The 23413-nt window shown below is 43.7% G+C and overlaps 1 protein-coding gene across 1 annotated transcript in view; it reads right to left on the bottom strand.

Annotated features, from left to right (window-relative positions):
* Window positions 1–23413, bottom strand: part of LOC102451581 (hexokinase HKDC1) — a 54500-nt gene that overhangs the window by 20852 nt on the left and 10235 nt on the right. The window contains exons 2-12 of the mRNA XM_075934937.2: window positions 21306–21468; window positions 14515–14663; window positions 14308–14427; window positions 12276–12371; window positions 8548–8647; window positions 7143–7326; window positions 4277–4432; window positions 2666–2899; window positions 1509–1813; window positions 701–849; window positions 491–610 (exon numbers count right to left, since the gene is read on the bottom strand). Coding sequence (XP_075791052.1) covers window positions 491–610; window positions 701–849; window positions 1509–1813; window positions 2666–2899; window positions 4277–4432; window positions 7143–7326; window positions 8548–8647; window positions 12276–12371; window positions 14308–14427; window positions 14515–14663; window positions 21306–21468 — 1776 coding nt within the window. The remainder of the gene's footprint in view (window positions 1–490; window positions 611–700; window positions 850–1508; window positions 1814–2665; window positions 2900–4276; window positions 4433–7142; window positions 7327–8547; window positions 8648–12275; window positions 12372–14307; window positions 14428–14514; window positions 14664–21305; window positions 21469–23413) is intronic.

Here is a 23413-nt window from a genome sequence, read left to right as displayed (position 1 = left end):
GCTTCAGTAGCCCCTTAATTACCAAGTGCTGGTCAGCACTCCTGATTATGACAGGACCAATCAACCAAGTAGCAGCAATAACTGAAGTATTCTTTCTACTTTTTTGGGATGCATTCCCTTCCCACCTACTTCCTTGCAGGTAATCACCTGTTTCATCATTTGTGAGTTGAACTATAACAAGAATTGTATTTACTGTAAATAATTAACCTAATGAGTTTTAAGAAATTTCCATTGCAAAATTTCAGCTTATTTGAGGTGTGATACTCTGTTTTATGTGAGGCAATTCATAAGTCTAGAGATCTGCCCTGAATCTTATTTAAAACCTTGTAAATCCTTGTTTGCGTATTTACTTACATTTCATGTTAAATCCAGCATATAAAAGGGTTTTTTGCATTAAATGTCTGAACAGTGAACAGTTAAAAAAAAAATCCACCAAAATGGTCGATACCCACTGTAGCTATTCAACACCGGTTTGTGTTGCAGTCCTTACCTTGTCAATGCTAGCTTGCCTGCAGGGGAAAGAGAACGTGAAGCCCAAAGGGAGACGTGCACCTTTAATTCCCATGTATTCCAAAAAATCTGCTATGCACTGGACTATGTGATCAAAGAGCTGGAAGAACAGAGGCAGTATGTAAAAGCCAGCACACATTTAATGGAAGATTATATGACAAAAATAATTAAACATTGGTTTGGACGTTACCTCTTCTCCTGTTCCTTGCATAATTTCCAAAGGAATGGCAAAGATTTTATTGTACATTCTCACAGATTTTCTTCTCCCACTTCTAATTTTTACAAGCAGAACTCTGAAGTTTGTTCCCCCAAGATCAAGTGCAAGGAATTTTCCTTTTTCTGAATCAGAAAAAGAAATATTGTTTTTATTGCAAGCTTAGGGAAGCCATTACAACACACTATAAATACTGGTTAAGAGTGGACTAGGATTTTCATCCTGCAGAAAATTCCCAAGTTTAAGAGGTGTTAAAAAATATAACGAAAAATAAAATATCAACATTTCTGTAGAATGAATATTCCAAAACTTTGTTTAGGAAAAACCTTTATTTTGTTTCAAACTTTTAGAAAGGTTTCCAACTCTTCCAGGAGCCCCAGCAATCTGCCTGGTGGGAAGCTCTGTGGTTCAAGGTGCCTGGGAGCCAGGACTCTGCGGGCTTCCAGGCTACTAAAGCATTAGGAGAGCCTGGAATCCCTGGGAAACCTGCCTACAAGACAGCCTTCCACAAAACCAAAGACTCTGGGCACTCAAGGCTGTCAAAGAACTAGGTTTTTCAAAGTCTTGGGAGACTGGACTGCCAAGGAGTCAAGAGCATTTCAGGAGACATTTTGATTCCAATGAATTGGCAATTTCTGTCAGAAAAACGTTCCAGGGGAAAATGTCTAACCATCTCCAGACCATTTGTTGTTTTTTGTCTGTAACAGAGTAACTCGGCTACCCCCTGAAGCTTCATCTCTACTATGTAACCTTGCATTTTGGTGTGATTTGCACAGACCCCTACCTGTTCCATCTGGTGTTCCACAAACATAAGTTGGCAACATTTTCACGGTGGCAATCGCATGTGTTTCTTTCTTCAGTCCATATTCCAGTTCATCCTTCATTTTATTTTTCACTTCTATAAGATTCTCCTCAGAAAGGTGAAATGATGCTAGAACTTCATCAATCTGTTTGCGCTGGGACACCAATCTGCATGCAACTGCAGTTACCATTGCTGCTCCCTTCCCACTGCCGCTTTCAGAGAGAAGAAATCGGACATCACAGTTTGGGACCAGCCTTCTCACAACCTTATGCAAGCGTTTAGGATATCTAGAAGAAAAATCATTGCCGTATATTGTGTGTGTAAAATACATGTACAAAACCATACACATCTATAATGAACACACAAAACTTCAGAAATACAAAAGCAAAATTAACTAAATGCAACCTCAGAAATTAGGAGGGGGAATGGGTGGGTGATGCCTGTTTTATGGTAATCTGGCTGCTTCGGTTCTGTTACTGAGGGGAGAAGGAAGAATGGGCACCATCCTTCATGATCAAATCCATACAAATAGGCTACAATCAAATTACATTTTGAGTTTTGCTACATTGATATGTACAAGTGGGAAGTAGTTCTTGGGGTGAAAGGAGGCTCCATATGACTTATTGGGGAGGGTGACATGATGGGCCTTAACCAGACCACTCACAACTTGCCACCTTCTCAGTTTTGTGGCAGTGTAGGTATAGATTCAGATCCAAGCTTTGAATCTGGCCCCTCTTTCCATAATGTGCTGACTCTGAACACCCTAGAGTTTGGGTAAACTTATTTAAGATTATATTCTGGATCCAAACTTCTCAACTCAGGCTCATCTCTAGTTAAGAAGGAGTGGCGTACAGCTAATAAATCAAAGGTTCAAAATAGAGTAATGAATTAGGATAGCAGATTAGTTTGAAAACTGCATGTGCTATACATTTTCTTATGATATTGTGTTGTTTGTTTCCTGGGGGGGTGTTATTTGTTTGTTTTATAAAAAAATCTTTCATTTCTATAAATTTCATGGTCAAGTACTTTCTCAGAAAGCTGAATGATACATAACATCCTTCCCCTCTCCAGAGCTAATGTGAATAACCTTTGCTGAATAACACAGACAAAATAATATAGAAGTGAGGCAGCTTACTTACTGAGGGTGTGTTTTATACAGAGTTCCATCCATCCCAACAGTAGTTCTCAGTCGTGTTAGTTTTTTATTTTCTCTAAGACGGGTCAGTATTGCTGCTAAGGACGCAGCACAGAGGTTGGCTGAGCGAAATGAAACAATGGTGCAGACATGCTGTACAGCAATGCAATCTTCTTCAGAAGGAGTCAGGCCAAGTTCCATCAGTATCTCTTTAGTGTTTTTGAGACCTTCCTTATGTCTAACCCCAAAGAAAGGCACATTAATTAACCTGTATCTAAAACAACAGTCAAATCTGGGCACAACAGAAAACAAGGGAGATTTAGATACCAAGAGATTAGGCAATTTCTTGAGAGCATTGGTTCTCATACTGTGCTTCATAGACTATTAGTGGTCCACAGGTTATTTGTTTCCAGTCTGCAGTGAGCTGCCTGATTACAGATTGATGCCTTCTCCTTCTTATTTTTCACTTTTTAAGGTTTCTTGCTATGAATCAGGTTGTCTAACCAAATAAAATTGGAAAGTGGCCAAAGGCCTGATACATGTCCAGTGAAAGTCAATGAAAAGATTCCCATTGAGTTACTCAAGGCTCATCTGAGTCTTGAAAAAAACGGAGAAGGCAAGTTATGTTTTAACATCAAACAGGCTGCTCCTTTTCTGTACCACTTTCACCCTCGTCTGCTTTCTCATGTTTTAGCCTACTCTGAGAAATAGAACTAGAGCACTACATGCTAATATTCAAGACAAAATACTCTATTTTAAAGGTGCATGAAGTTGTCGTCAGTTTTATAGCTGGAATATGGCCCATGGTTAAAATGAAAGCAACAAAATCAAGAGTTTTCAAACACTATAGATAGTCATCAATTACATGGGCTGTCTGCAGATCCATGATGCTCTTTATTATACCTTATAAATCCAAACATAACAACAGGTAAGCATAAATAAAGGCTTCCACTCTTCTGAAACACTGAAAACAGTTCTTGGAATCTACACAGCTCTATTTGTTACATACGAGAAATAGAATACATTTAAATATTTCAGCATGTGCCTCTGTATTATTTTATTACTAATTAAAGGACTAGTTTGGACTGTTAGATTTTTGCAGTGATTCCAGCACTGGAATGATCTGAGCAGAAATTTGATCATCAATAGAGAATCGATAACAACAATCAATTTTAAATATTTGTTTATTATACAGGCAGTCCCCGGGTTACATGGATCCGACCTACATCGGATCCCTACTTACAAACGGGGTGAGGCAACCCCACACTAGCTGCTTCCCCCAGCAGACCAGGGAGACGCGAAGCTAGCGCCCTCCTCCCCAGAAGACCAGGGAGACGCTGAGTGGCTTTTCTCAGCAGACACCTCAGCTTGAGAATAAAGGACTGAGGGAAGTGAGGGGTGGGAGAATAAAACTGAGCTCTGGAGAAATGTTTGGCTAGAGTTTCCCCTACAATATGTTCCAGTTCCGACTTACATACAAATTCAACTTAAGAACAAACCTACAGTCCCTATCTTGTACGTAACCCGGACTGCCTGTAATGGAATGGGAGAAGATTAGTTGCACTTATAGAAAGGCAAAAAAGTCATTACTGAGCAGTGTTTTTAAAGTTCTTACTTTTCCATAGCAGCTACATGTTTTGTCTCAACTTTGCCCTTAGTACGCAGAGCGGTTGATATCTTGCCATTGAAGAGCAGGCCTTTCTTTGCCATTTTTAGAAGAACGAGTCTTACAAGTTCTCCTAAATACAGTCCACTAATCATCTTCTCAAACCTATTAGTGAATACAAGCAATAGTTACATGCAAGAAAAAGATCTTGGCATCATCATGAATAGTTCTCTGAAAACATCTGCTCAAACTACAGCGAAAGTCAAAAAAGCTAACAGCATTAGAATCCATTAGAAAAGGGATAGATAATGGAAAATATAATAATGCCATGATGCAAATTCATGTACCTTGAATACTGAATGTATGTCTGTCCAAACTCCCTCAAAAAAAGATACATTAGAATTGTAAAAAAATACAGACAAGGGCAATGAAAATTATTAAGGATATGGAATAGCTTGCATGCCAAGGCTGTTAAGGAGCAGGTATTTGGTTAATCACGTAGTTGGCAAGAGGAGGCGCTCTGCAGAGCCACAGCGGGGGTAGCTCTCAGAGCTGCCAAGGACTGGGACAGAGCAATCCTGGCTTACACTGGCTCCAGGACCGCTGCAGCTCTGCATTTGAAATGTAGTAAGAGCTGTCAGGCTCTTACTACATTTAAAATGCAGAGCCGCAGCACAGGTGGCTCCTGGAGCTGGCGCAATCCAGGACTGAGCAGTCCCAGCTCACACTGGCTCCAGGATCACTGCACAACTGTCTTTTAAATGTAGTAAGAGCCGGCAGCGGGGGAAAGTCCAGGACCTGGCACAAGCCGGGACTGAGTGGTCCTGGCTCATGCTGAGTCCTGAACTGCTGTGCTTCTGACTGCCCATCCCCACACTGCTGATATAGAGGCAGCAAGGAAGGTAGAATGTGAGTAGTCGACTCAACTACCCTATAAGCCTAGGCTTATCAGGTAGTTGACTAATCAACTACTCTTTTACATTTCCATTGCATACAATGAGAGATTAAAAAGTTTGGAACTGTTCATCTTAGAATGCAGAAGAGGGGATGTGATATTACTTAGTTCTGCCATAAGTGCAGGGGACTGGACTAGATGACCGCTCATGGTCCCTTCCAGTCCAAAGATTTTATGGTAAAGATCTATCAGATCAGGAATGGTATGGACAAAGTGAACAGGGAAGTGCCATTTACCCCTTCACATAACACAAGAACTAAGAGACAGCTGATAAATAGGCAGCGGGTTTAAAACAAACGCAAGGAAGTACTGCACAGTCAGCACATGGAGTTTGTTGTCAAAACTAGAACTAAGTTCAAAACCAAATTAGATATGAAAAGTAGGTCCCTCAACAGCTGTTAGCCAAGATACTCAAAGTCACAACACCATGCTCGTGGCATCCCTAAATCTCCTATTGCCAGAAGCTCTTACTGGACAACAGGGACATATCATTCAGTAACTGCCCTGTTCTGTTCATTCAGTCGCCTTTTGATATACTTGGCACTGGCCACTGTCAGAAGACAGGATTCTTGGCTAGATGAACTATTGGTCTGGCCCTGTCTGGCTGGTTTTATGTTCTTATATATAAAAATACCAAGGTATCCAAGTAATCTAATTCTGTCTCCAGATCACCAGAATGGCTCAATGTTTAAAAGGTTTAATGTAATTAAGCCTACATAAAAAGAGATATCAGCAACCTTCTGTATTTTAAAAATGGTTAAGTCATTGAAATCACATTAAATACGATGCATTTCATTTCAAAGGCTGCATTTCAAACGATGCATTTCATTTCAAAGTACATCACCACCCTGCTCCTCTTCCCCTTCTGCCGTGGTGCTCGGCTGACTTCTGCACCGCTCAGCCGGGCCGCCACAGGGGAGCAAGCAGCGCAAGCGGACATTTGGGCCCTGTGTTCCCCATGCAGCACCCCTGTTTTTCAGATAGGGTACATCTGGACTACTTGGCTCCGTCAACAGAGCCATATAAAATAGTTTACTCAGCATAGTCAAAGAAGCAGGGATTTAAATAATCCCCACTTCATTAAAATAAAAATGGCTGCCGCGCTGTGCCGACGATCAGCTGATCTGGCACAGCGCGGCAGTCTAGACGCAGTGCAGTTGACAAGGGAAGCCTTTGTCGACCACTCCGGTATGCCTCATGAAATGCTTCTTTGACTATGCCGAGTAAACTATTTTACATGTCTCCATCGACAGAGCCAGGTAGTCTAGACATACCCTTACAGACTTACCTCCCTCTGAGACTTTTAAACGTGTGACAGGAACTCCCACAAAGGAAAATACTGACAACAAATCTTCCTCATTTCCTCATTTTACTTCATCACAAAATGACAAGAGAATTACTGTCTCGTCATAATGTCTCATTCTCATAATGGCTCTGTGGGAATGAATGGTGAAATCCTGACTCCATTGCCATCAATGGCAAACTCCCATTGATTTCAACGGGGCCAGGATATCACCTAGAATCTCCAGCAGGAGCCTTCCATCGATGCTATTGTATCACAGTGACATTTATGCAGTATTATTTGTTAGAGTCTCTGGAATGAGATGCATTGTGTTTAATGTGGTTTCAATGACTGTTGTTAACCATTTTTAAAATACAAAAGGAAAGAGAGCTGCAAAAAAAAAAAAAAAAAGATTCAGAATGGTGTTCAGTGGCTTTCAAGTCACACTGTATAGTTTGGGGTGCCCCACCCAGTGAAGTCTCCCAGCATCAGTGTGGCACTGCCAGGTGAGAGAGCCCATCGTCAACCAGTAGGTTACAGAAAGAAAGGGGCTCTCAACTGAACTGGTCCCAGAAAGCTTTGGGTAACACGCAACTGTGGAGACTCATGTTAGTAAGTGACTGAGGAATAATACTCACAATTGTTTCCCAGGATTGTCAGATCCCAAGTCAATCTCCCTGTCAAACTCAGTCCTGAGATCCTCCAGTGACCCATCATCTCCAAAGGCTCCCCACTCAGTGTTAATACACATCCTCCCCTCATCACCTTCCACCAGATCAATGTGCCTCATTTCTTCCATGTAGCAAGCATTTGTGCCAGTGCCTGAGTACATCAGAAAGAAACAAATTTACAAATGAAGAGTTAATAGAAAATATATTTTAGAATTAGATTCAGCATTTTCTTTAAGAAAATGTACTTACATTAAGTTGCAAGTTATGTTTTAAAAAAACCTGCTGTATCTGAAACCTGTTAAATAATCATCAACTATCAAGGAAACAGCAAATGAATGAAATGTAGTGAGTATAAGGGCTGAGTCATTCAAAATATTTCTGCTATTTCATATTCCCTTATATACTATACTTAAAATACAATTGAGATAATATGAAACACACATTATGAGAAAAAATACATCATTCTTTTTGGGAAAGGTAAGAGGAGATAAGAGGAGGATTTCTTCAAGATAAAAAAAATGGCTCATTTAGATCACTGGCAGAAACATTTATTTTGTTGGTCAGAATCTCCTGTTAGTACAGTTATAATATCCTTTTTTTTAATTAAAAATCTGTATATGAACAAGATGAAAATTCTTTTACCATTATGGCCCTCTCACTTCCTTACAGTAGGAACTATAAACAATGTCACTTTTAAGCAAGATTATTGCAGTCATCAAAAGGCTTGAAATACAAACTGTACTGAAACAGGTTTTGCAGACAGACAAAAAGAGCTATTTACTGTGAACCCATCCCCAAGAACTCTCCAATGTCTCAGGATTTGCCAATATCTTCTTGTCTTATTTTTGCTTAATAGAACTAAATATATAGATAAAGAGGTAAAATTTTAGGATATAGTGACTTGTCCCAAAGGTTAAGCAGTAGAAGTCACTAGAAGAAACACAAGGAAGGAAAAAGACAGACAGATAGGCATCTGTGTAAGAATAAGCAGAAGCATTCAGTAAATGATAATTTGTAAAAGGTCCCTGTAAAATAAAACAAAATAAATAACTTCTTTTTAAAATATAGATCTTGTATATAAGATGACAACACTTATTTTATTGATTTGAAATTAAATTTTTTCAAGACACTCTTAACAAGCCATTCTTTTTGCATTTGCAAGTTTTTGAATATGCTGATACTGTCACTTAAAGGTTTACATTCTATTTTGTATTCCGAAGTAAGAAACTAGTGCTTGAAAATCCAGCATTTTAGGTTTTTCATTTTCAAATAGTTGATTTTAGAAATGTGAAGGTGAACATGCATCCATTCCCCAGATTTGCTAAAATTATAAGTCTTTTTTTGCAACCCTGATTTAATAAAATAAAATTACCTATTATGACACCAACTTCACAACGCTGATCATCATATCCACAGGTCATCATTGTTCCCACTGTATCATTTACCAGTGCCAAAACATCTACATCAACATCCTAAGAGAATAAAGACCTCTAGTGAATAGAAAAACATTTACAGCCATCCGTATAGTTAAGTAACAGTGTTTAGGCACAACACTGACTAATTTTTAGAGGTCCAATTTAATAAGGATGGATTTAAGTACATGCATAAATCTTTGGTTGTTTTTCCACTTCCTCCAATCCACCAGTCCTTAGCCAAGAAATGAAAGAAAAACTAAAGCTCCAATTTTGATGTGATGGTACCAAAGATCACCTCGCATGTCACTCAGAGCAAGATTCAGGTGCTTTTACTCTTGTGAAGTAGTACCTTTTTTCTTATATAGCCCCACTGATGCCAAAGGGAATTTGGGGGGAAACAGAGCTATCCAAGCTAAATGAGTGCTTCAGACTCAAGCGTTCAGGAACATATATTCATGTCGCAGCTGCACAGGTTCCTGCTGATGTCAGCGAGATTAATACAAAGATAACAAATGAAAAGCAGAGCTATTGGTGATAGGAGATTTTTTTGTTTGTTTGTGTTTTTAGCCATGTGAAAAACAGTGAAATGTAGGATATGCTAGAAGGAGGTCAATACACAGAAAAAATTTCATATTTTTTAAATGTTACAGGACAGAGACGGTATAAAGGAAATTAGCTTTTTCAAGTGTCATGGCATACACACAAGGAGAACGCTAACATTTATATTTTAATTATGTTTCATTACTAAACTTAAAATGTAATAAGTCAACTGAAGAGAGTTGGCAGTTTTTCAAAAGGGACATTATTAAGGACCCAAAAGCAAACTATTCCACTGCATAGGAAAGATAGAAAATATGGCAAGAGACCACTTTGCCTTAACCAGGAGATTTTATATGATCTAAAAATAAAAAAAGAGTCATATAAAAAGTGAAAACTAGGTCAAATTACAAAGGATGAATATAAGCAAATACCACAACTAAGCAGGGGCAAGATTAGAAAGATGAAGGCACAAAACGAGCTCAATCTACCTAAAGACATAAAGTGTAAAAAAAGCATTCTACAAATATATTAGAAGCAAGAGGAAGACAGGGTAGGCCCATTGCTCAGTAAAGAGGGAAAAACAATAAACAGAAAACTTGGAAATGGCAGACGTGTTTAATGACTTCTTTGTTTCGGTTTTCACCAACAAGATTGATAGTGACTGGATACCCAACATAATGAATGCTAGTGGAAATGGGGGATGCTTAGAAGTTAAAATAGGAAAATAAGTTAAAAATTACTTGGAGAAGTTAGATGCCTTCTAGGGCTTTATGAAATCTGTTCTAGAATATTCAAGGAGCTAATAGAGCATGTATCTGAGCCATTAACTATCATCTTTGAAAAATCATGAAAGTTGGGAGAGATTCCAGAAAATTGGAAAAGGGCAAATATGGTGCCCATCTATAAAAAGGGAAATAAGAACAAGCAAGGAAACTACAGTAAAACTCTATTGGTCCGGCATCTGATGGTCCGGCACTCCTGATGGTCTGGCACCATCAGGAACCTGGAAGTGCTCCGGGCAGCCAGACCATTGGAGCTGCTCTGCCCCTGGCTTCCCCGATTCAGCCGCTGCTGAAACTGACCAGCGGCTGAATCGGAGAAGCTGGGGCAGAGCAGCTGGAGTGCTGCCGGTAGGTCCCGTAGCGCTGCCCCTTGGCGCTGCAGGACCAACCCGCCAGCACCCCAGCTGTCCCCGATTCAGCCGCTGCTGAAACTGACCAGCGGCTGACTCCGGGAAGCCCGAGTCAGCCGCTGGTCAGTTTCAGCAGCAGCTGACTTGGGGACGCCTGGGGCAGAGCAGCTGGGACCAACCCAGCAGCACCCCAGCTGCTCTGCCCCAGGCATCCCCAAGAGCAACTGGGGTGCTGCCGGGTTGATCTCACAGCGCCAAGGGGTGGCGCTCCCGGACCAACCCGGCAGCCCCCCAGCTGCTCTGCCGCAGGCATCCTGATTCAGCTGCTGCTGAAACTGACCAGCAGCGGCTGAATGGGGGATGCCTGGGGCAGAGCCGGACTATCAGAAGGGGGAGCTATGAAGGGTCTGGGGTGGCATCCTCCCCACACTACCCTAGACCCCTCATAGCCCCCCCTTCTGATAGTCTGGCATATTTGATAATCCGGCACCCCCTGGGTCCTAAAGGTGCCAGATTATCAGAAGTTTACTGTACAGACCAGTCAGCTTAACTTCTGTTCCAGGAAAGATAATGGAGCAAGTAATTAAGTAATTTATCTGCAAACATCTGGAAAATAATAAGGTGGTAGGCAACAGCCAGAATGAACAAATAATGTCAAACCAATCTGATAGCTTTCTTTGACAGGATAACAGTCTTGTGAATAAGGGGAAAGTAGTGGACAGGGTATACCTAGACTTTAGTAAAGCATTTGATATAGTCTCATATGACCTTCTTATCAATAAACTAAAGATATGTAACCTAGATGGGGCTACTATAAGGTGGGTGCATAACTGACTGGATAACCATTCTCAGATAATAGTTATTAATGGTTCAAGTCATGCTGGAAGGGCATAACAAATGGGGTTCCACAGGGTTCCGTTTTTGGGACCAGTCCTGTTCAATATCTTCCTCAACAAAGTAGATATTGGTGCTGAAAATACACTTATTTGCAGATGATACCAAGCTGAGAAGAGTTGCAAGTGCTTTGGCGAATAAGGTCATAATTCAAAATGATCTGAACAAACTGGAGAAATGGTCTGAGGTAAATAGGATGAAGTTAAAGAAGGAGAAATGAAAAGTACTCCACTTAGGAAGGAACAATAAATTTCACACTTACAGAATGGGAAGGGATTTAGGGGTCATAGTGGGTCACAAAGACAAGAGTTAACCAGTGCAACACTGTTACAAAAAAAGCAAACATGATTCTGGGATGCATTAACAAGAGTGTTAATGAGCAAGACACAAGAAGTCATTCTTCTGCTCTACTTTGCACTGATTAGGCCTCAGTTGGAATATTGTGTCCAGTTCTGGGCACCACATTTCAAGAAAGATGAGGAGAAATTGGAGAAGGTCCGAAGCAGAGCAACAAAAATGATTAAAGGTTCAGAAAACATGACCTATGAGGGAAGACTGAAAGAACTGGACTTCAGTTTAGAAAAGAGAAGACTGAGAGGGGGCATGATAGTGATTTTCAAGTATCTAAAAGGGTGTTAACAAAGATAAGGGGGGGAAATTGTTCTCTTTGGCCTTTGATGGTAGGACAAGAAGCAATGGGCTTAAATTGCAGCAAGGGAGGTTTAGGTTGGACATTAGGAAAAACTTCCTAACTGTCAGGGTGGTTAAACACTGGAATAAATTGCCTAGATTGTTGTAGAATCTCTATCACTGGAGATATTTAAGAGCAGGTTGGATAGACATCTATCAGGGATGATGTAGATAGTGCTTGGTCCTGCTGTGAGGGCAGGGGATTGGGCTTGATGACCTCTTGAGGTCCCTTCCAGTTCTAGTATTCTATGATTCTATCCCATAGTTAGTAAATTTTATTTCAAGTACAGCAAAGTCAAGTACAATTAAAAACTATCCTTTAAGACTGTAAAATATATACACTATCCTTAATTATCAAACAGGGTATTTCTATATGAGGAAATGATTTTATTCTAGTTATTATTCAGATTTCTTCACTATCAAACTTGCCTTATGCTTTTTCAGGGCATGGCGCAGAGAGGTGACCACATCTGTCTCCTGCACTCCTCGTACCTTAAAGTTTTTTGTCCAGGAATGCAGCACACCCTTTAAAAATAAGGTTTTGCATTAAGAAATACAGAGTACATTTTATCTATGGCGTTTGGAGAATTTCACAGCCACTATTTCATGTGTAAGAAGTTGAGCAGAAGTAGTGAAATCACACATTGGTGATCAATAGCACTGAGGTTTGGAGGAAAAGTCATTTCACGCAAGCAGAAAGTTTCAGCCTTGTCATGGATAACCGTCACCCAAAACCTATAGAAGTGGTCCAAAATAAGCCTCTGATCTTGATAACAGTTAGGCACATGCTTTGCTTTAAGCATGGATAATCCTATGGACTTTAGTGGGCCTACTCACATACTTCAAGTGAGGCACGTGCATAGCCTTTGCAGTGTCTGGGCTTAATATAATAACTTTTATTAATGTAAGAGAGGTGGCAAAAAAACAGGCAATCAAATAATGGCAGTCATTGCAGCTTCTGCTCCTACCCACCAATGCTATCTGATTATTTCAACCCCTGTATTTCAAATCCATTCTAAATACCGTATATACTCGAGTATAAGTCGACCCGAATATAAGCCGAGGCACCTAATTTTACCCCAAAGAACTGGGAAAAACTATTGACTCGAGTATAAGCCTAGGGTAGGAAATGAGGCAGCTACTGGTAAATGTAAAAAATGAAGATAGATACCAATAAAATTACATGAATATTTATTTCAAAGAAAAACAATAACCTAACTCTGTAAGTGGAAAAGGGGGTCAACAAAAACAATATGGTTCTGCAGGCACGGCCACAGCTCAGCCCCCGCCGCCCCCGCCCCGCAGCCCCCACGTTCCGGCCCCCTCGCCTGCCAACGAGCCCCCTCTAAACGAGCCAGCGGGGGGGGGGGGGGGGGTGTGCCGGTGCTGGCTGGATTTTACCACGGAAGGGGAGGGGAGGGGAGAGGGAGCAGGGAGCAGTGGCTGGTCCTTGTGCACCTGCCCCAGAATCGGGCCCAAGCTCGTGATGAGGGCTCCCGGGCGCTTCCAGAACAGACGCCCACGGTGCCGAGTCGGCTCCTGGCCCAGCTGTTCCCGAGCTCAGCGCTGCACCCGAGCGTCATGGCGAACGGCCCCAAACGCCCTTCCTCCCATGCGGCAAGGGCCCGTGGTGCCGGGCAGACAGAGGCTGGGGGGCCAGGAGAGCCAGGAGGGCAGGGGCTGGGGGGCCGAGGGGGCAGGGACTGGGTGGGCCAGGAGGGCAGGGGCTCGGGGGGACAAGGGGACAGGGGGGCCGGGAGGACCAGGAGGGCAGGGGCTGGGGGGACGAGGAGACAGGGGCTGGGGGGGACAAGGGGACCTGGGGGCTGAGAGGGTCAGGAGGGCAGGGGCCGGAAGGGCCAGGAGGGCAGGGGCAGGGGCGCCGGAGCTCCAGGCTCACGCGTCTAGACCCGGCCGGCGGCAGAGACGCGCTGAGCCCGCCCGCGAGCAGGAGGCTGACTCGAGTATAAGCCGAGGGGGGCATTTTTCAGCACAAAAACTGTGCTGAAAAACTCGGCTTATACTCGAGTATATACGGTATACCAAACAATAGGCATTAAAATATAAACCTGCTTTAGAGCACAGAAATGCAATGTCTTTTGAAATCCACACAGTGTTTTCTATCAGCTGAGTAGCTTACTTATATCTTGTATTGACACATAAAGGAAGAGCTTTAGCTTACAGCTCCAGTTGCACTGAAATATAACTAATCTTTGAAATGGACTTCGGCATGTAAGTGTGATTCTCTCCACTTTCTCTTGTAGGTTTATAACACTATGCAAAGCATAAAGGGAGATATGAAACTTGATTGAACTATGGAGATTGAATATTTTACTTCCTCAGTAAAGCAAGCAAAGGTTATCTTTCCCTACGCTGCCACGTGTTAACAATCCTTTCAAATATTCTCTGTATTCTGCTGCTGCTACAGTGTAGCTACCAATAATTTTTTTGTTAATCTTACCTCTTCTAATTTAGTCTGTATGCAAGGAAAAGAAAATGTAAAGCCAAGAGGGAATTTCTTATGTTTTATGTTTTTAGTCTCCATGAAATCCGCCAGACAGTCAACGACATACTCAAATAGCTGTACGAAAGAGAAAACAGGACAGGTCAAGAGCTTCATTACATTCCACACAGACAGCTATTCCACAGAGGAAAGTGTGCCACATACTTCTGTTCCATTCCCATGTGTGATCTCTTTGGGAGTTGGGTAGAACTGGCTCTCCATTTGAACTGTCTGCTTCCCATCTTCAGACACATTCACTTTTAAGACTCGAAACCTGGAGCCCCCAAGATCTAGAGCAAGAAATTCCCCCTTTTCTGCAATAAAAATAATAAAGGTTACTTACTATTACAGTAATACAAAGCATATCCTGAAGATATATGTAAGGTAAGTGCTTGGGAAAATGAATGTACTTTATTAATCTTTATTAAACTGTTGCCAGTAGTTAAAGGACTAGGAAGGGTAAATTCTTTGGCTCTGTACCAGATGCTGCAATGAAAATAAGGAATTTTGTAGAGCTTGAAGTGAATAATTGTGATTATATTGGGAATGCCGTCCTATTGAAAAATCAACAGACCTACCCAAATGCTTCAACTTGGACACATGGTTAAATGTCTTCTTGAATTGGGCACTAGTGTGGAGTGTAGAAGTGGGAAGATGTTCTCTCCTGGAACTCGACGCAAGCTGACATAGTCCAAAAGAGGATGTAGGAGAAATTGCTTGTGTAATAATTTGACATTCAGCATTTAATTGTATATATTTACTTTCCCCCTTGCTTTCATTTATTCTTCTTTCCCTTTCTTAGCTCCATTGTTTTGAAACTACCTCTTTTTACTGTATATTTTAGAAATGCCCATCTGTCTGTCCATCTGTCTGAGAGTTCATTTGTCTAGAATGCCTAAACAGTAAGAGCTAGGACCAACACGTGGCATGCAGCTTCCTCTTATCATAACTTAAGGCAAGGTCAGGGTTTGGTTGTGCCAGGATAATGGGATGTGTGTGGAATTTGATTGTTTCTCATAAAATGGAAAGGGAGGGGTCTGAGAGGAGGGACAGTTATAGTGTAGAATGATGACAGGAAAGCAGCAAGGGGCCAGAGATGGGGACTGGGACAGCTGCAACCTCATTGGTCCAGTGGAGGCAGGAGTGGAGAAAAGGACAGCAATATACTATATATTTCAAAGAGTTTGCCTGTGTGTCTGTCTGTCCCCCAGCTGGGGGACATGCATCCCTCCCCTGGCTGTGCCCATTGAAGAGCCATGGACAGACACTTCTCACCTGGTCCCAAGCTGCTGTGGTGAAAGAGGGCTGGGGCAGTGGCATATTGAACCCCTCATCCCCAACCCCACTCCAGCACAATGATTTAAATGAAGAAAAACAAAACTTATTTGAGTTAAGGACCAGAGCAAGGCTGGATAAATCTTCTAGTAAGCCATATTGGGTATGTCTCCTCTGCAGCTGGCAGCCTGCCTCCCGGCTCAGGCAGACGGGTCCCCTGCTAGGGGGCTCAAGCTAGCTCACTAACAATAACAGTGTGCAGTGAAGACTGCAGTGAAGACTTTCACGCTCACCTGACCCGCTTGGTGTCTGAGCCAAGAATGGTAATAGGGCACTTTTTTGAAAATTTAAGGAAGTGTCAAGTACTTAGAGCACATGCCCGGAAACCAGGAGTTGAAGGGTCCCTTTCCAGCAGTCTAAAGTACTTCCAGATCTCTGGTTGAAGAGTAAACGTTATGGTGGGGTAAAAACCATGGTCACCAGCCAGTAGATTGGGATCTACCAGTAGATCTTGGAGCCTCTGAAAGGTGATCCTGACTGGTTTGGCCAGGAAGCTATCAAGTGCTGGCACTTCAGTTGCCCCTCCACCCACTGTCCTGCTGCTCCTGTCCTCTGCCTTGGAGCTATTCCTTGGAAGCCTCCTGTTTGCTGTGCAGAGTGTGGGAGGGAGAAGTGGGGTGCTGATGTCAGGGTATCCCTCCCCGCACACTTCTGTACCCTGTCTGCACACAGAGAGAAGGGGATGGAGGGAGCTTGGCAATGCAAATCTCTGTCACACACACTGTTTGTGCTTCTATCATTCTCACAAACACACACTCTCCTTCTCGCTCATCTCCTGACCCAATGCGTACATGGGGGGTTGTTACTACTTTCACTGCTTGCAAAGTGGATTCTTTTTCGTTTTTGACTGAACTGTGCATTTCATAACTTCCATTTCTTTCTTATGCTTAAATTTAATCTTTGAGTTCTAAAATGCCTAACCTGTCATGTCTGGAGTAATGAACCCTGTGGTTAGTTGTGTTCCTAGAGGGGGCTGGCATGTCCCTGCAGCCCCTGAGAAAGTCAGAGCAGGGGTTCTCCCCAGGGTGTCCTTGCCTGCAGGCACCACTTCTGCAGCTCCCATTGATCAATACTGGAGAAGTGTAGTCAGAGGAGGCTATGGGGATGCACATGGAGCCATTGCTGTACATGCCAGCTGCTTTTGGGGGTGGAGCAGGGGCAGGAGTGGGGCTGCCTTGGCTCTACTGCTCCATCCCAAGGGCAGCTGTCCAGCTGCTTCCAGGGTTAGCAGGACTTGAACCCACCACTCTGTCTTTCTCAAGCAACTGCCCTAGTCCATAGTCCACTCCAGAGCCCACCCTACCTTATTTCCTTCAGAAGGTCCCTTATCTTGTGTCTGGTCACTCCCGGGGTGGGTGGAGGGTGTGGGCTTGATGGTAGGGAGTTGGAGTGGGATCTCCAGTGAACTTGGGGATAGGCATCAGCCTCTGGAGCACAGGGTGGTGGGCTCAATCTCGCCCCCCTCCAACCACTCGGGCAATGGCTGGGCTGCCAACACCAGCTAGCTACCCTGGGGATGGACCTGGTGCCTGTATTTGGAAGGCAGGATAATGGACCTGCTGAAGGGGAGGGCGGAAGAAGGGTGCACCCTGGAGTGGCTTAGGGAATAGGGGATTTGCCTGGGGAACACAGGGTGGTGGGCTCAAGTCCAATCCACCCTAAGCTCCCCCACCCACAACTGGACACAGGACAAGGGACCATGTGAAGGTACAGCGGTGGGGTGGGTTCTTGAGTGGACTAGAAACTACAGCACTTGTCTGAGGAGAGCAGGGTTGTTGGAGTCTCCACTCCCCCCACCACCAGTAGCCCTGCCCACCCTGGGAGTGACCAGACAGCCAATACAGGACCCACCAAAGGGAGGGAGATCAGGTGGGCTCCAGAGTGGCCTAGGGCATTCACTGGAAAGCTCAGGATGGTGAGTTCAAGTCCTGGTAGCAGCTGGACAGTCACCACAAGCTGCCCTAGGGATGGACCAGGCTCCTGCACCAGGAAGGCGGGGGAGAGGACCCTGGAGTGACTAAGGGGATAGGGCATTTTCCATACACCCAAGACTAGAGCCTGTCCCCCTATGTGAGCCTGGTGAAAAGTGAATGAGATTCAGGGAGGAAGGGCAACAGATGGCAGAGCAGCAGGAAAGGAAGCCAGGCAAGGGTATTTGGGTTTGAGGTAGATCTTACATTGCACTTAAATTGAAAAAGTGATCTTGTGGTTAAAAAGGTTGGAGACCCCTGGGTTAAAATGACAAAACACTTCCCCCTAATAATCTATTTTCAGATGCTCACAAGTCTGACAAAATGGAGCACATTCCTCCTTTTTTTTAATTTGGAGGTTTAAAAGTTATAGTCGGGTGTGGAAATAGTCCTCAGTGGGGACCAGTGCCAGACCGAGCCATACTTGCGCACTGGGCAGCAGGCACACGGTGCACGGCACCTGATTGACATGGTAAGGGGCACCACGCCCCTGGATGAGCAGCACATGCGCGGCCACATCCCTGGGTGCGCGGCCATGCCCCTAGGCATGCGGCGCCCCTTACCACTTCAATCCGGCGCCCCCAATAGGTTGGCACCCCAGTCAGCTGCCCAGCTAGTCCCCCTGCCTTAATCCGGCTCTGGTGGGGACCCTGTGCACAGAGGAAACTAGTTTGGATTTGGGAGTTATGAGGAGTCTGAAAATTGTTAGCCTACCTGTCAGGGTGGTTAAACACTGGAATAAGTTGCCTAGGGAGGTTGTGGAATCTCCATCTCTGGGGATAGTTAAGAGCAGGTTGGACAGACATCTATCAGGATGATATAGATGGTACTTGGTCCTGCCACAAGGGCAGGGGACTGGACTTGATGACCTCTCGAGGTCCCTTCCAGTTCTAGTGTTCTATGATTCTATGAGCCTTAGTTGGTGTTTTTAGCTCAAGTCCCACCAGCATGAATCTGTGACGGGGGCGGGAGGTTTACTCCCAGCTGCAGTGTGGACATACTCATGATGAAGGAAAGAATCATCTTCCCCAATCAGCACTGCCTGCTGCGCTCTCTCACTAACAAGAACTCCCCACTGCCCAGAACCCTCACACATGAAATGTCAATAAAAATAATACTTTAACTCAGGGGTGAGGAACCTATTGGGAACTGACCCACAGAAAAGTCACTTGGGCCACACACAAATGAGAAGCAAAAACAAAACAAAAACCTCAAAAAAACCCACACCTGGCCCCTGACTGAGAAGAAGAAAGACATTCCCCACATTCCCCTCACACATCAGAGTCTATGGGAGCCAGGGAGGCCCAGCCTAGTAGATTTTGTGTGCTCCAGCCCCGTGGTAGGACAGCAGGAGGCACCTCGCAGTACTGCCACCCCAGTGCTGGGGGGCCTGAATCTCAGATATTTGCAGATGAATTTCTTAATTACTTTTCCCTGGCATGGAAGTTAAACTGACTGGCCTGTAGTTTCCCGGGTTGATTTTATTTCCCTTTTTATAGATGGGCACTATGTTTGCTCTTTTCCAGTCTTCTGGAATGTCTCCTGACTTCCATGATTTTTCAAAGATGATCATGAATGGCTCAGATGCCTCCTCTATCAGCTCCTTGAGTATTCTGGGATGCATCTCATCAGGCCCCGGTGACTTGAGGACATCTAACTCTTCTAAGCTTCAGGGGGCAGCCAAGTTAGTCTGTACAGGATAAACTTAAAAAACAATGAATCATCTGGTAGCATTTTATAGACTAACAAAACATGTAGGCTACGTCTAGACTGGCATGATTTTGCGGAAATACTTTTAATGGAAAAGTTTTTCCGTTAAAAGTATTTTTGCAAAAGCACGTCTAGATTGGCACGGATGCTTTTGCGCAAAAAGTGCTTTTGTACAAAAGCATCCATGGCCAGTCTAGACGCGATTTTGCACAAGAAAGCCCCAATCACCATTTTAGTCATCGGGGCTTTTTTGTGCAAAACAGTTCTTCCCTGTCTACACTGTGCCTCTTGAGCAAGTATTCTTGCGCAAGCGGGCTTTTTCCCGAGTGGGAGCGTGAAAGTACTTGCGCAAGAAGCACTGATTTTGTACATTACAAAGTCAGTGCTCTTACGCAAATTCAAGCGGCCAGTGTAGACAGCTGGCAAGTTTTTGCGCAAAAGTGGCTGCTTTTGCGCAAAATCTTGCCAGTCTAGACGCACCCATAGATGGTACCATGAACTTTTGTGGGCATAGCCCACTTCTTCGGATGACCAGAGTTTTGAAGTTTAGGATGTCCTAAATTTAATTCTCACACCTATGGCCTCAATCGAGATAATGGATGGCTAGAACATTATCAACCAACCAAACAATGAAAGTGCTAACAGCTCTTTGTCTGTGTAGATTCTTGTGTTAGTACCCTTCCTCTCTAATTGCTATTCTATGATCCTTATCTGCTTCTTTTAACTATCCAATTTTTAGGTCCTTATAGATTACCAGTTTTGCCTATTAGGTTTTCCCTTTGATATTTTCATACCCTTTGCTTCTTGTCTCCCGCCACCTTCCATTTTTTCCCCTTCCTCCCCTATTTATTTTGAGTCTGGACATCCTAATCTCAAAACTCTGGTCATCTGAAGAAGTGGGCTGTGCCCACAAAAGCTTGTGATACCATCTACATGTTTTGTTAGTATATAAAGTGCTACCAGACTATTTGTTGCTTTTTAAGTTTAACTTTTCTAAGCATTTTATAACTTGTTTTTTTTATGTTAACTTCTAAACCTACTCCATTTCCTCTAGTATTCACTATGTTAGGCATTCCTTCATCATCAGACTTCTTGGTGAAAACCGAAACAAGGAATTCATTAAGTGCCTCTGCCATTTCCAAGTTTCCTGTTATTGTTTCTCCCTCCTCACTGAGCAGTGGGCCTATCCTGTCCTTGGTCTTCCTCTTCCTTCTAATATATTTATAGAATGTCTTGTTACCCTTTTTGTCTCTAGCTAGTTTGAACTCGTTTTGTGCCTCTGCCTTTCTAATCTTGCCCATGCATACCTGTGGTGTTAGCTTGTATTCATCCTTTGTAATGTGACTTTTTATAAAACTCCTTTTTTATTTTTAGATCATATAAGATATCCTGGTTGATCCAAGGTGGTCTCCTCCCATGCTTTCTATCTTTCCTAGGGAGTGGAAAAGCTTGCTTTTGGGCCCTTAATAATGTCTCTTTAAAAAACTGCTAACTTCCTTCAGTTGTTTTTCGTCTTGCTTCTCATGGTACCTTACCTACTGGCTCTCTGAGTTTACTAAAATCTGCCTTTCTAATAGCCATTGTCTCTATTTTGCTCTTCTCCCGTGTACCATTCCTTAGAATCACTAACTCTATGATTTCATAAACACTTTCACTCATGCTGTGTTCCACTTTCAAATTTTCAATCAGTTCCTCCCTATATGTTAAAATCAAATCTAGAACAGCTCCCTCCTTCCTCCCCCCAGTAGCTTTCTCAACCTTTTGAAATAAAAAATTGTCTCCAATGCAGTCCAAGGATGTATTGGATAATCTGTAACCTGCTGGGTTAGTTCCCCGATATATGTCTGAGTAGTTGAAGTTCCCCATCGCCACCAAATCCAACCCTTAAATCCAGCCATACCTTAAACCAAAGAAAAAGTAATAATGCACCAGGGTACTCACCTGACCCATCAGGAATTGACCGTACAAAAGTTGGCAGCATTTTTACAGCAGCTGTTGGGTGAGCATCTCTTTCAAGACCCCTCACCATCTCTGCTTGGAAGCGAGTCATCACATCATGTAATACATCATCAGACAGACGCATGTGATAAAGGAACCGATCGACCTGAATCAAGGCATTCAGAATAGTATTATTTGTGATGAGCGAATACCCTGGGGTCCTGGCCATGGATCAGGACCTATTGGGTTAAGTATTACACACACACACACACACAATGGTCCCTGCCTTGAATAAGAGTTTACAATGTTAGCACGTAAGGTATTCTTTATTTATCTCTACCAGAAACCACTATAGCAGGATTCCTCACCCCCCCCCCCCTAGAACTTTCCCTTCCTTATCATTAGTTTTCAGTTACAAATAAAAAAGCTTACTACACACAAGCACTAATTACAAGGGGTTTGGTGCAGTATTCTGAGCACAGAGTTTAGGACCTGGAACTCCTAAATTCCTCTGCCACTGACTTTTGAATGACATTAGGCTACTCATTTCACAACTCTCCGTATACAGGGCCCCATTTGTCTTAACAGACATTTAGTTGTTGCAGATGAGAGGTCACAGTTGGGGGTAGCAGCTTTTTTAGAACATAAGAACGGTCATACTGGGTCAGACCAACTGTCCATCCAGCCCAGTATCCTGTCTGCCAACAGTGGCCAATACCAGATGCTCAGAGGGATGGAACACAACAGGGAATCCTCACGTGATCCCTCCTCTGTCACCCATCTCCACAGAAAGAGGCTCAGGACACCATTCCTACCCATCCTGGCTAATAGCCATTGATGGACCTAACCTCCATAAATCTATCTAGCTCTTTTGAGCCCTTTGGTAAAAACAAATTCTAGAGAAACAGATTTTAATGCATTGAGTGCAACAAAAGGTGTTTTCCTGTTGTCCAGAGCTACTCGCTCATTTTTTAGTCTCTCTTTTTGTTCTGGGTGTAGAGATCCACTGTTTATCACGTTCTGCAATATCTGTCTCCAGACTGGATTGCCAACTTGAACGATCTTTTACTTAGGCTTCCCAATTGTGTGACTCGATACCAAAGCATTTTAAGTCTTGCCTGCCAGCATCTTGAAACCTACGTTTTGGGCATCCTCTCTGTCTTTGACATCCTATAAGATGTCTTTAGGAAGCCTTCCATCTCGCAACCTACGCGCAGGACCTAACCAGTGAAGGTCCTGTGCTTGATAATAGCTGCCAGGCTGGAGATTTGTGCCCTCATTAGCACTTCTTTGTCATAATTTTATCTTGCTAGGTGATGCCTAGAATGGATCTCAGGCACCATAGGTGGAAGCTATTGAGTCTCTTTTCTTGCCTGCTATATGAGGTCCATACCTCACTGCCTGTGACAAGGTACCTGAGAATTAGCTCCATCCTCATGCAGGGCACCCTCCTCTGGTGAGGTCTCACCATCTTCACCTCTGAGCCCCTCTCTCTCCCTGGAGTGGATGCACCCTTCCCAGGCACTGCCCTCTGGCTCTGCTATGCCCTATTGCCTCCCTGCTTCCAGGGGAGTAGTACTAGCCCACTATCTGTCACTCATCTCTGTAGCCCACTGCAGTCATCACTCTAACCTCTTGCTTCAGGGGCAAATCGTAGTCTCACTTGGCCACTCTTACCCTTAGCAAGTGTGGGGAGAAGGTGGGAGCCCAGGTCCACCCACTACTCTGAGCCCCACCCCAGGGCAGCCTCCCTCCGCCCTTCACTGACTTTCCTCTGCTTCCCTGAGCCACTTCCCCATTGTAGCCCCTAGCACCTTCCCTGTCCTTGCCTCAGGACTTTGGTCTAGGAGTCCCCTAACTGCCCAGCACTGCACTCTCATGGTGCTAATTGTTCCTTCCCTGCTGGGACCTTCTCCCAGGGCTCTCTTGATTCCTCCCATCTCTCAGCTCCTTTTGTACAGGGCTTGCTTTGCTCTGATTGGCTATTCTTCAATCCGCATTCCTATTGGCTTTCTTCTGATCAACCCTCCTATTGGCTTTCTGTGGCACAGACTCTCTGGGGGATTCCTTTAACACTTGTAGGGAACCTGTACAGCGCAGGTACCCAATCA

This window comes from Pelodiscus sinensis, chromosome 8 (genome assembly GCF_052426305.1).
Source record: "Pelodiscus sinensis isolate ZL-2025 chromosome 8, ASM5242630v1, whole genome shotgun sequence".
Classification (NCBI taxonomy): domain Eukaryota; kingdom Metazoa; phylum Chordata; order Testudines; family Trionychidae; genus Pelodiscus; species Pelodiscus sinensis.
The sequence above is the reverse complement of the archived record's forward strand: the minus strand, read 5'-3'. Positions and strand labels throughout refer to the sequence as shown.